Source organism: Lolium perenne, chromosome 2 (assembly GCF_019359855.2).
Source record: "Lolium perenne isolate Kyuss_39 chromosome 2, Kyuss_2.0, whole genome shotgun sequence".
In the NCBI taxonomy this organism is placed as follows: domain Eukaryota; kingdom Viridiplantae; phylum Streptophyta; class Magnoliopsida; order Poales; family Poaceae; genus Lolium; species Lolium perenne.
In genome coordinates, this window is record NC_067245.2 from 91,578,643 (window position 1) to 91,590,620 (window position 11,978).

At 51.6% G+C, this 11,978-nt stretch overlaps 2 protein-coding genes across 2 annotated transcripts; both read left to right on the forward strand.

The window, feature by feature from the left end:
- The first annotated feature begins 2,335 nt into the window (after positions 1 to 2,335).
- Positions 2,336 to 3,838, forward strand: LOC127333249 (aspartic proteinase nepenthesin-1). Its single transcript, XM_051359590.2, has one exon. It carries the CDS (start codon positions 2,351 to 2,353, stop codon positions 3,674 to 3,676), a length of 1,326 nt encoding a protein of 441 aa, XP_051215550.1. The 5' UTR covers positions 2,336 to 2,350; the 3' UTR covers positions 3,677 to 3,838.
- Positions 3,839 to 7,286: 3,448 nt separating this feature from the next.
- LOC127330123 (aspartic proteinase nepenthesin-1-like) lies at positions 7,287 to 8,906 on the forward strand. The gene has a single exon (XM_051356449.2). It carries the CDS (start codon positions 7,419 to 7,421, stop codon positions 8,748 to 8,750), a length of 1,332 nt encoding a protein of 443 aa, XP_051212409.1. The 5' UTR covers positions 7,287 to 7,418; the 3' UTR covers positions 8,751 to 8,906.
- The last annotated feature ends 3,072 nt before the right edge of the window (positions 8,907 to 11,978 follow it).

Sequence of the window (11,978 nt, forward strand, 5' to 3'; positions counted from 1 at the left end):
CTTGCTTCGTGTCCTTAGGCATGTTAGTGGAAAACATCTACTTCCAGTATTTCTTTACATACAACAAATCTTTCATCTTGCTCTTCCAATCTTGATAATTTCTACAATTTAGTGATATCATTCTGTTGGTATTCACTTCCATCTTTCACACAAGTATGCAGCACTCAGCCTAAAAAGAAATGTTACTATGAAACTTGAGTACAAACTAAATCTTAGCTCTGTTACCACTCTGTTGGGGCACGGTGAGGAGATACACGACCTCACTGCCAACCAGCCTGTGTGAAATGTAAACTTCAAGAAAAGCTTCAACCAATAGATATGCATCAGAAAAACAAACAGAAGCACACAAACAAGTGACACAAAGATTTACGTGGAAAATCTTCTCAACGCGATGAGGGAAATATCACATGTGTGGACCAACCGGTCCATCCAAACTTCAGTATTAACAATCTGGGTACAAGATATTACAACACAATTCAGCTCGTTGTCCACCGGCAATAACAACATTAATGACAAGAAGCAATATACAACAAAGGCAGATAAATCATTGTTTATGTCCCCTTCGGTAATCAAAAAACTTCTCTTAAACCGCAGATCTATTCAATACCAAATTTGATAGGCAAGCAGATACATGGGTTCCCAACATACTGATCAATAATCACTCAATCAGACACCTTTTGCCTGTCCAAACTTTTCGTCTCCCAAAACTAACATGTGCTAAAAATGCAGTAGTACGAACTGACAAAACCTTTATGAAATCTGATTCTCCGCTGACCCAGATCTCAAACCAGCTGACCTGATAAAAGTACTCAAAGTGAGAAACAAACTCACTAAGTTTGGAGCTAATCCAAACTCGTTTGACCCTTCAAACGCCAACCTGAAGACAGACCGGCCAGATCTCAGAAAACTGGACAGAAATCAGAACTCATTCTTCCTTTCTTCTCACTCGGTTGTGGTGTTCTAGTTTTTTCTCTCACCCTCTCACAACAACATCCACGTTCATGATTTCTTACTTTGCTCTCTCACACAGCCACCAAGGGTGGATATGGTTTTTCTCCTTTCTACCTCTCAAGAAGGCAGCTCGGCCGGCATATGCGAATGTGGATCAACAATTGATATGTGTTGGACTTCTGGGGATGATGTTTGGCTGACAACACACAACCATGTGGAGGGACATGACCCAACATTGATTTTCTTCCTACGAGATGTCGGTAACTCGGTATTTTCGATTTGATATGTTGGTACAACAATGCTAAACACCAATCACATGTTATTCCTTTGATGCTGATCTATGTAAACTAAGCCTGGTGAAATATGTCTTGTCATCTTTACCCACATTCTACCTTAGCATCCTCATGGTTTATAAACAGGTTTTGGATGAGCGCGTGAAAAATACAGAAAGCACTATCATTGCGCGCGTCCCTAATTTGCGTAGAGCTCATCTTTCCCAACTCGCTGGTGCCTCCATTGCCTCCTTCCTCCGAGTCCCCGAGCTCCTATCGCCATCACCTTCCTCCTTTCTGAGATCCACGTCGCCAATCGTGCACCTCTCTCCTCGAGCTCATGCATGCCTCCTCCCTTGATCAGTATCCGTCCATACCGCAGAGCAACATATATCTCCTCGAACATCTGTGTGCCTCCTCCCTCGACGAGCGAAGCCTCCGCTTTATATCAGGTATTCAGGTGAAACCCTTGCCGCCAATGTTTCTGCTTTGGCGTTGAACTCCTCTTGTAATTGCATAGATCCTAGTAAATAGATAACTGAAGTTGGCTACTTCCGTGTGCTTTTTAAAACATTTGAGACAGTCTTTGAAAGTTATAGCTTACGCCTCTCACTTTCAGCATAGAAACGGTCGTTTCACATCTGTACAAGTCACCCATTTTTTTCCCCTATCATTGATCTCCAGTTGACGACGATGATGTAGTGATGTACTGTGTGTGTGACAGGCGCTGCTTGTACGCGGTTGGTTTTCTCTCATCTAGATTGGATTCAGTCAATTCATGCATCTTCTACCTGCTTTTCGACGATGGCAATTATCCGACGACCACGAGTCTCGTGTTCAATTTTGAAGGCAACTTTGAATTCTTATTCCCTACACGTCGACCTAATAGCTCACCTAATACGTGATATATTCAGCCTGCGCGTAATCGTATATATCACTCTCTTGGTGTGATGTGACAATAATCACAGGATAAACCCTTCGCGGTTCTTTCGAGGCAACATACCGAAAAGGCCAGCACAAAATGGCGTGCTTGACCAAGTATGCAGAAATTAATGTCACAGAAGTATATAATCCAACCCAAACCATTTCATTACATATTGTCATTTCTTGTATCATCGTCTAGCTCCATGACATCGTGCGTACAAATGGCGTCAATCGCCGTGCTTCTCATGCTCCTTTCTGCAGCTCTCGCCTCCAACGCCGCCGCCGTCCGAGTCGGGCTGACGCGCATCCACTCCAACCCCGATGTCACCGCGACCGAGTTCGTGCGCGACGCACTGAACCGCGACATGCACCGCCACGCCCGGTTCACCCGAAAACTCGCGTCCTCCGAAGGCCTCACCGTCGCCGCGCCGACCCGGAAGGACCTTCCCAACGGCGGGGAGTACCTCATGACGCTGTCCATCGGCACGCCGCCGCTGTCCTACTCTGCCATCGCCGACACGGGCAGCGACCTCATCTGGACGCAGTGCGCGCCCTGCGGTAGCCAGTGCTTCAAGCAGCCCGGGCCGCTATACAACCCGTCGAGCTCGACCACTTTCGGCGTGCTCCCATGCAACAGCTCGGCGAGCATGTGCGCCGCGCTGGCCGGGCCGAGCCCGCCGCCGGGCTGCTCGTGCATGTACAACCAGACCTACGGCACAGGGTGGACGGCTGGCATCCAGAGCGTGGAGACGTTCACGTTCGGCTCGACGCCGGCAGACCAGGCCCGTGTTCCCGGCATCGCGTTCGGTTGCAGTAACGCGAGCAGCGATGACTGGAACGGCTCGTCCGGCCTCGTCGGTTTGGGCAGGGGAAGCATGTCGCTCGTCTCGCAGCTCGGCGCCGGCATGTTCTCCTACTGCCTCACGCCGTTCCAGGACACGAACAGCACGAGCACGCTCCTCCTCGGGCCGGCAGCGGCGCTCAACGGCACAGGGGTCCGTTCGACGCCATTCGTCGCCAGCCCGACGAAGGCCCCCATGAGCACCTACTACTACCTCAACCTGACGGGCATATCCGTCGGCACGACGGCGTTGTCCATCCCTCCCAGCACGTTCTCTCTGGGCGCCGACGGCGCCGGCGGGCTCATCATCGACTCCGGCACGACGATCACGTCGCTGGCCGACGCGGCGTACCAGCAGGTCCGTGCCGCGGTTCTGTCCCTTGTGACGCTGCCGCTGGCCGACGGATCGGATTCCACGGGGCTCGACCTGTGCTTCGGGCTGCCGTCCGACACCTCGACACCGCCGGCCATGCCGAGCATGACCTTCCACTTCGACGGCGCAGACATGGTGCTGCCGGCGGAGAACTACATGATCTCCGGTTCCGGCGTGTGGTGCCTGGCCATGCGGAACCAGACCGTCGGCGCGATGAGCACGCTAGGCAACTACCAGCAGCAGAACATCCATCTGCTCTACGACGTTCGAAAGGAAACGCTCTCGTTTGCTCCAGCCAAGTGCAGCGCGCTCTGAAGAGACATGCGCACATCGGCACATATATATACGTGTACATAATTCCCGTCAGTTCTGTGTAGTACTAGTCGCGATTCATAAAATTCTTTGGTCGGAGTTTAGAATGCTAATTTGTATTCTTCAAGATCTTCTACTACAGTACAAGCGCCCTAATTAAAATCTTGACATGGTTCAGAACAACTTACTGATTTATCAAACAAACATGAAACTGGTATATCTGTCTGACATAGATAGATAGATCGATTTAAAAGGAGAAAATATAGTTGAATAGGATCGATTATTCCTGATATCCATAATCCTCGAGCTCGAATCCTCATCAATTCATAGAAAATCCAGGCTTTTTTCGATAAAGGGAATATATTAATATTAATAAGATATCAATTACACCCAGCCTCGAAAACAACGCACCACCCTAATGGCACTACGGATGCACACAGCCAAAAAACAGGAAAAGAAAACTAAGAAACAAAAGTCCCGCTACAGTATCTCGGGCCTAACAACAGCAATACATCCACCGCCAAGACAACACCTGAATTACAGACTCTCCAAAAAACGACGCCTCCAAGAAGGGAACAGTGCTCAAACACCATCGTCGCCCGATCAAAGATCTTAGGTTTTCACCCTGAAGATAGTCTCCGCTCTCAAAACAATGCCTCCACCAAAGCCATTGCCAGACACAACCAGTTAAGGCCAGACCTTGGGTTTTCACCCTGAAAGGTAGGACTCTACACTTTACCTGTGTTGTCGCCCCCACTTTCATACCGCTGATGTGAAGCCCGGAACACCAAGCAAGTCTCTCAACAGCGCGGAGACATGAACCTCCCTCAGCTAGTCCTCCCCTCCGGCCTTCATAAAATTCTCTTCTTCCGACTTTCATCATGGATCCATAGTCACTTGATGTCAATACAGAAAAAGAGCTTCGCGCCGCTCCCTCCAGAACCAATCGGTCGGAATAAAAGCATGGGTGTGCACGACCGAATGCCTCCGATCCAGCAAACTCCAGACAAAGCACTGTTACATTCGTCGGCGGAGCCTTCCGGAACTCAACCCACCGGCCAGATCACGAGTCCAGGCCTCCGGTAGGTCCTCCTCTTCACGCAAGAGAGGCCCTAGGACTGCCGCCTTTATACAGGTCGGACCCCCACGTCGGTGACCATCCCGGGCTGGCCAATCCAACCCTCCACCAGCGACACCATCGCTGGCTTCCATGCCCCTCCATCTCGCCACCGGATCGCGGTGTTAAATCAAAAGATCCACCACCACCAACCGCAGGCCGACCCTCTCCGGCGTAGAAGAGAGCCACCTCCTCCGTCGAACCCAAGGCTGCTGCCTCGGGCGCCCTCGTGACGCGGAAGAAGCCCGAGATCGCCTCCACGCACCGACGAGAGGCGGCGGGGGGGCATGGCGCAGACCGAGGGCCTGGCTTCCGCCCACCGCCATCCCCTGCCGGTGTACTGCGGGTGGAAGCCTACGGGAGGGGAGGGGGAGGACCGCAGCGCAAGAGCCGCCGCCACCCATCACCATCTGCGCCGGCCGCCGCCGCGTGCGTCGAGGAGGGGAGAGCCCGTCCGCCGTCCCCCACATCGGCGAGGAGAGCCCCCCCCCCCCCCCCCCCCCGCCGCAACGCCCCAAGGGTCTTTGCCCCGGCGGCGCTACCGGCGGCGGCAGTTAGGGTTGGGGAGGGGACGGGAGAGGAGGGGGTCGGGTTAGGAGAAAATCCAGGCTAGCTTTTCTACATCATGGTTGGATGATATAGTTCAACTTAACTCTCTTTCATCAGCAGCAGCTTGCTCTGCTCGTGCACTTTCAGGATCGAAAACAGATCATGGTACTTTTCATACTTGGCAGCCCAATACTGCCATTGGAGCTGAAGATTCGTTGGGTGCATTGAGGACAAAGTTTTCTCTATCATGTCATTCTCAGTTATCTCTCTTCCCAGAGTTTCAGTCTAAAGGCTGCGTGATGGAGAGCTGAATTATACCCACCCACATCCTCAAAATCTGAAAAGCACAAGTTCACTCAACCCAAGCATCACGCGGATCCTTCTGCGCGGGGCCATACAACTATCCCTCAAGAACTTTCACATGACAAATGGATTCTCTTCAGTGAGAAAATTCCTAACATCTTGGTGGGGAGATGGTGCCGTAGATAACGCAGTAGCCTGTGCCTTTTCGACGTCAGTACACTTGGAAGGAGGAGCAATCTTATCATGTAGACCTTTCGCTACTAAGACTTACAAGTCACCACAATGTGAGTATCATATGTAGTATCATGCAAAGTCTGATGTAGCACAATAATTAATGACGAGAGGCGTGAAAGTAGTATCATAGGTAGATACCGTATAATAGCACGTAAAACTAGAAAACTTGATGACAAAATGCATCTTCTACACAAATTTGCATTGAGATTCTACAAAATATTAAATATAATAAAACTACTAGGTAGTATGATATTACCTTATAATACTATGCATTATAAGTGTGGTATCATAAACTAGTAGTATCATATACATGATACTAATTTATGATACTAATTATTTCCATCATGACCGAGCTCATCAAAGTCTCCCCATAGATAGGTCTTTATGATCTTGGGCTTTTATTCCCATGTGTAGAGAAACCGCAACATTCGATTTACAACCGTCCAGAAACGAGGCCTCAAATCATGGAAGCTTGAGAAACCATCCCAGAGCTCCTGGAAACAATTAGTTTTGCATCAAAGGATTCAGTGGATATATCATAGTGAAATTCAATTTCTTGATTTAGTCAATATAAAAGTCCCAACTTAGAAATTATATTTGACTAAGATTCTACTTCTTCCTCCGATAAATAGAAAATTACTGACATTTTATCCTTGTGAGATTGTCCATTTTGTACCAAAGATGTATTTTGATTTAGTTTTTCGGTTTTGCTATGTCTCAGTCAACTGAGATTTTCTTAAGTCTAAGTCACTTACAAAAAAGTGCTTGAGTTGCACTTTTCTGTTAAAAAAGTGCAATTGCACTTTTCTGCCAGAAATGTGCAACTGGACCGAGTTGCACTTTTATTTAAACTGTAGTTGCACTTTTCTGAGGTGACTGAGACTTAAGAAAATCTCGGTCAACTTAGACATAGACACAGCCTTAGTTTTTTGATTGAGAAGGAGGCCTCACTTGGTTTGCAAGAGAGGAAAAGGTCCGCGACCCAACCGAGTTACGAATGTAATATTAAAAAAAAGTTTACTAATGTAATATTGAATTGAAAGCCGGGCCTTCCGCTTCCTACATTTTAATGAATAAGACATTTTTGTTTCACGTGTCTTGTCTTCGACTAAAATTGCTCTAAAATTATTCATAAAAAATGTTGTTATAAAATTAGTATCTTTAAAAAAATTCAATACGAGTCTAAAGATATTAGTTACGTATAATACAACTAAGATTTTATTTTTCGGTCAAAGTTTGTCTTAAAATTTTGTTGCTCAATTTAATTACGGACGTAGTAGTATATGGATCAGCAGTTCAGGACCGAGGCAGACACACCTCCGGTGAAAAGAAAAGAAAATGGAGCTAGAGGAAGAGGCCAATGTTGTAGCGACGTGGGAAGCACTTCGGAGCCACTCCATGATGCCTCGAGAATAGATCGTCGTTAGACGATTCAACATATCCACCAGACCACCAAAGAACGAGCGCTGATAGAACCCAAAATCACCAACGTCCAACAAACTATAGTGCGATCTCTGATTTCTTCTCCACTTCTAGGAAACAATGGCGTCGTCAGAGAGATATTTTCTCCTCTGGCTCCTCCTCTTCCTGCCGTCGGTTACCACTTCCAATGCGTCGAGCCGTGGCATCCGTGTCGAGCTAGAGCACGCAGACACACGCGGCGACTTCACGGGGACCGAGCGCATCCGCCGCGCCGCCGAGCGGAGCCACCGCCGCGTCAACGGCCTGCTTCACACTGGCATCTCATCCACCGCAACGCTCAAGGGCGACGGCATTGAAGGAACGGCGACAGTGCACGCGAGCACGGCGACGTACCTCGTCGACCTCGCCATCGGCACGCCGCCGCTCCCGATCACCGTCGTCCTCGACACGGGCAGCGATCTCATCTGGACGCAGTGCGACGCGCCCTGCCGGAAGTGCTTCCCGCAGCCCGCGCCGCTGTACGCGCCGGCCAGGTCCGCCACCTACGCCAACGTCTCGTGCCACTCCACGCTCTGCGACGCGCTCCGTGTGGACCCGATTTCGCGCTGCTCCGCGCCCGAGCGCGGCTGCCCGTACTACTTCTCGTACGGCGACGGCACCTCGACGGACGGCGTCCTCGCCACGGAAACGTTGACCTTCGAGTCGGGCGCCGCCGTGCACGGCGTCGCCTTCGGCTGCGGCACGGAGAACCACGGCAGCACGGACAACTCGTCCGGTGTGGTCGGGATGGGGAGGGGGCCACTGTCGCTGGTGTCTCAGCTGCGCGTCACGAGGTTCTCCTACTGCTTCACGCCCTTCAACGACAAGACGGCTAGCCCACTCTTCCTCGGCCCGTCGGCGGCGGCCCTCTCGACCGCCGCCAAGTCCACGCCGTTCGCGCCAAACCCATCCGGCGGCGGGCGCACGAGCTCCTACTACTACCTCAACCTGGAAGGGATCACCGTCGGCGACACCCTGCTGCCGATCGACCCGGCCGTGTTCCGGGTGTCGCCGATGGGCGGCGGCGGGTTCATCATCGACTCCGGCACGACGTTCACGGCGCTGGAGGAGCGCGCGTTCCTGGTGCTGGCCCGCGCCGTCGCGGCACGTGTAGGGCTCCCGCTGGCCAGCGGCGCGCACCTCGGGCTCAGCCTCTGCTTCGCCGCGCCGGAGGGGAGGACCGAGGCCGTGGACTTGCCGCGTCTTGTGTTCCACTTCGACGGCGCGGACATGGCGTTTCACAGGGAGAGCTACGTGGTGGAGGACCGGAGCGGTGGCGTGGCGTGCCTGGGGATGGTGAGCATGCGGGGGATGTCGGTGCTGGGCAGCCTGCAGCAGCAGAGCATGCACGTCCTCTACGATCTCGAGGGGGGCGTCTTGTCGTTCGAGCCTGCCAAATGTGGTGAACTTTAAATTGTCCTTATATTTGGGGTGTGACTATTTCTACACGATAATAATGCCATTCGCAGGCGACCGAAAAAACAATTCTACCTGATTCACACACAAAAAAATGTACCACCATGTTTTTTTTCTCCTTTGAAAATATGGCACTTTAGTGATCAAATAGGAGTGGTGTTTTGGCACATGAGCATATGCTCACTTTATTTTGAAAGCATGTTAAATACATTTTAAAATTTCAAAAAAATAGAATAAAAAATTCACACGTACATCTTCACGAGCTCACAAAGTCGTTTCGTGTCGACTTGTCGTGTGACTTGTGTAAAAAAGATAAAACTCCATGCTAAAAACCAGGTTTTTCAGAAGATAAATTTTCTCTTTTTTACAAGATTATAAAAAATATTGGTTCCTCACGAAACTTGAGGAATGCACATATCTCATAAAAATGTACATGTAATTTTTTTTTAATATTGTATAATATAATTTTTTTATAGAGGGAGCATATGCACCGGGGACGAATTGAATTTCCCTCAAATAACATCAATACATAATGTCTTTCCGATACTATCTGAAGCTAAATCAAGAATGAGATCTAAGCTAGAATCGACACAAGATCTAGCGAAAATATTTGCCGCTTCATTGAAAACCCAATTAACAAGTAATTCAGAAGGAACTAGCTACAAAGTCCTTCGTCAAGCATCTGATGCCCACCGGGAAAGGATCAGATGAGGAAGATTTAATACAATTGATCAACGAGAGACAATTAGAGGCAAATGTTACCCTGGTAAGAGCATCTTCAGCCGTTGGGCTCTCCAGACCGAAATCCGGCACTATTTAGCGCCGAACGGAAAAGGCTTAGGGAGATCCATTTTCCCAGCGGCGAGTCCATGATGGATGAAAACTTTGACAAATAACGGTGAATTCAGACAAAACGACAAAACAAGACAAAGTTCGTTCAAAATAAGCGAAATTTAAAGATATTTAATAGGCGAGTCCGTACATATATAGGCTGAATTCATAATATATTTAAATTTGGCGATAGGGAAACAAAAACTAGATTTAATAACGGCCTTCTACACGCCGAAATGACGGTAGAAGGCCGTGTAGTCGCCGCTGTCATCGTCATCCCTCGAGTTGCCGACGTCCTCGGCCGGCAACGCCTCGTACCAACGGCTTGATCCAGCACCAGGGTCGCGGCGCGGCATCGGCCGGTAGAGCTCGTCATCGCTGCTCTCCTCGAGCTTGATCAGCGGCACGGGCTTGGGCGCGATGGTCGGTACGGCAGCCGGTGCGGCGGCGCGGACGGCGCATTGCCGCGCGGCAGCCAAGTCCAGCAGCCACCGCTGCTGCTCCGCCTCCTGCCGCTCCCAGTCCCGCCTGGACCAGTCGAGTGTGACGTCCATGGGAAGCGCGTTGTCGGTGGGGACGAGGTCGTTGAGAGACTTGGCAATCACCTCCGCCACCGCGGCGTCCTCGACACGCTTGGCCTCCTCCTCGACGAGCTGGGACGCGGCTGCGGCCTCCTTCTTTGAGGTCTTCCTCTTGTGGCCACGCGAGGGAGACGAAGGCTGCTCGCGAATGACGAGGGCGCCGCTGCTGTGCCCTCTGGTCGGCGGTGGAGACGCCGGCTCCTTCTTGACGACGGCCGGCATCGAAGGCGGAGGAGCCGATCCTTTGGACCTGGACGCTGACCACGACCCGGACGACGAGGAGGACGGCGCCATCCTTTGCGGCGTCCAGGAGCTACCGTGCCGGCGCGACACGGTAGGCAACACCGGCGGCGGCATCCCCAGAACTGGGGAATTGCCAACCTCGATGTGCGCGAGCATGTTCTCGAGGGTGCGGCCAGGTCCGCTCCACCAGCGGCGGCGGCCGGCGGCATTGTTCCTAACGGGAGGAGGAGGAGGGCCGTCGTACGCGGCGAGTTCGCGCTCATACCTTCGCTAGAAGAACTTCATCCACATGTCTTAGTTATCCGGGAAGAAGCGCTCCTCCGCGCACTGATCTCCGCCTCTAGGGCGACGCGACCGATCGGCGGCGACGGGATCGGGACGCCGCCCGCGCTCAGTCTCCAGCCTCCGGGCGCGCGGAAGTCGGGCGGCGCGGGGTAGCCTGCCGCGTGCAGGAGCCTCCCCTCCCATTGGTGGAGAGAGCGGCGGCTGAAGCCGTTGTTCGCCGCGCCGTCGTTCGCCATTGATCGCTAGCTCTCGATGAGATTGGCGAACAGAGGTGAATAGGGAGACGGAGTGGTGAATGCGGCCAGACGCGGTAGTTCCGCGATAAATAGAGGGCGACGCGCGTCAAACTGAGGCGACGGGATTAACTCGCCACGTGGAAGCTACGCTTCCGGTGAAGACTGACCGGTGGCAGGCTTTTACAGCACGCGGAAAACGATGCGATGAGGACGACGATCGACCTTTTTTGCCGACAAGTCGGGGCCACCAACCGCGTGAGAAGTTTTCTCGGTGTTTCCCGCGCTTTCGTTTCATCCGGACTCCACGAGCGCTCCCGGGGGGGGGGGGGGGGATGACCTGGGCTCCCCGGATGGATGAAAGCCTAAATCGGATCCGGAGGCGCGACTGGGCCATTTTGGTCCATCCGGATGAAAAAAATGCGTCCTGGGACCTTCCCGGGGAACGGCTGAAGATGCTCTAAAACCCTTATTCTGGCCAAGACCATTGTTCGTCGCATGGCGCTTATCACGCACATCCATTCTTTTTATTTTTTGGCTTTAATATTGGTGCTCATATTTTAAAACAAAGACCATCTTCTTCTCCATCTGGTTTTCGACTTCATTTTGCAATGACTAAGAGAATCTCTACCAGCGAACCTCAAATTGTAGCTGGCAGTGCATATGCCAGACACGTTTGGGGCACGCCGACGATAGTGCCGACAATTTTGGGGAGAGAATTCCACACGGGTGCTCAACCCCAATAGAAAATAAAGTGACAAAGATACACAAACGAGGTGGGAAAAGGAAAAGTGGTGAGAGAGAGGGAGGGGGAGAGGGGTAGAGAGAGTGTGAGGGGCAGGTGGGGATATGGGAGAGCGACCAGCGGGCCAGGCCAGGGGAATCCGACATGGAGTTGCTGCTCTCCTCATGCTGGCGCGCCCGATCAGAACCCCTCGTATAGGGTTTGTTTGGGGCGTGCCGGCGCTTTTATTGTGCTCATGATGATGTTGACTTTGTATTGGGAGCGCCGGTGTGACCACTTTCTCTCCCACGAACCTCAATAAGGTTAT

Excerpts from the sequence above, each read along its gene's own strand:
- LOC127333249 (XM_051359590.2), top strand. The coding sequence starts at position 2,351 with ATGACATCGTGCGTACAAATGGCGTCAATCGCCGTGCTTCTCATGCTC.
- LOC127330123 (XM_051356449.2), top strand. The coding sequence starts at position 7,419 with ATGGCGTCGTCAGAGAGATATTTTCTCCTCTGGCTCCTCCTCTTCCTG.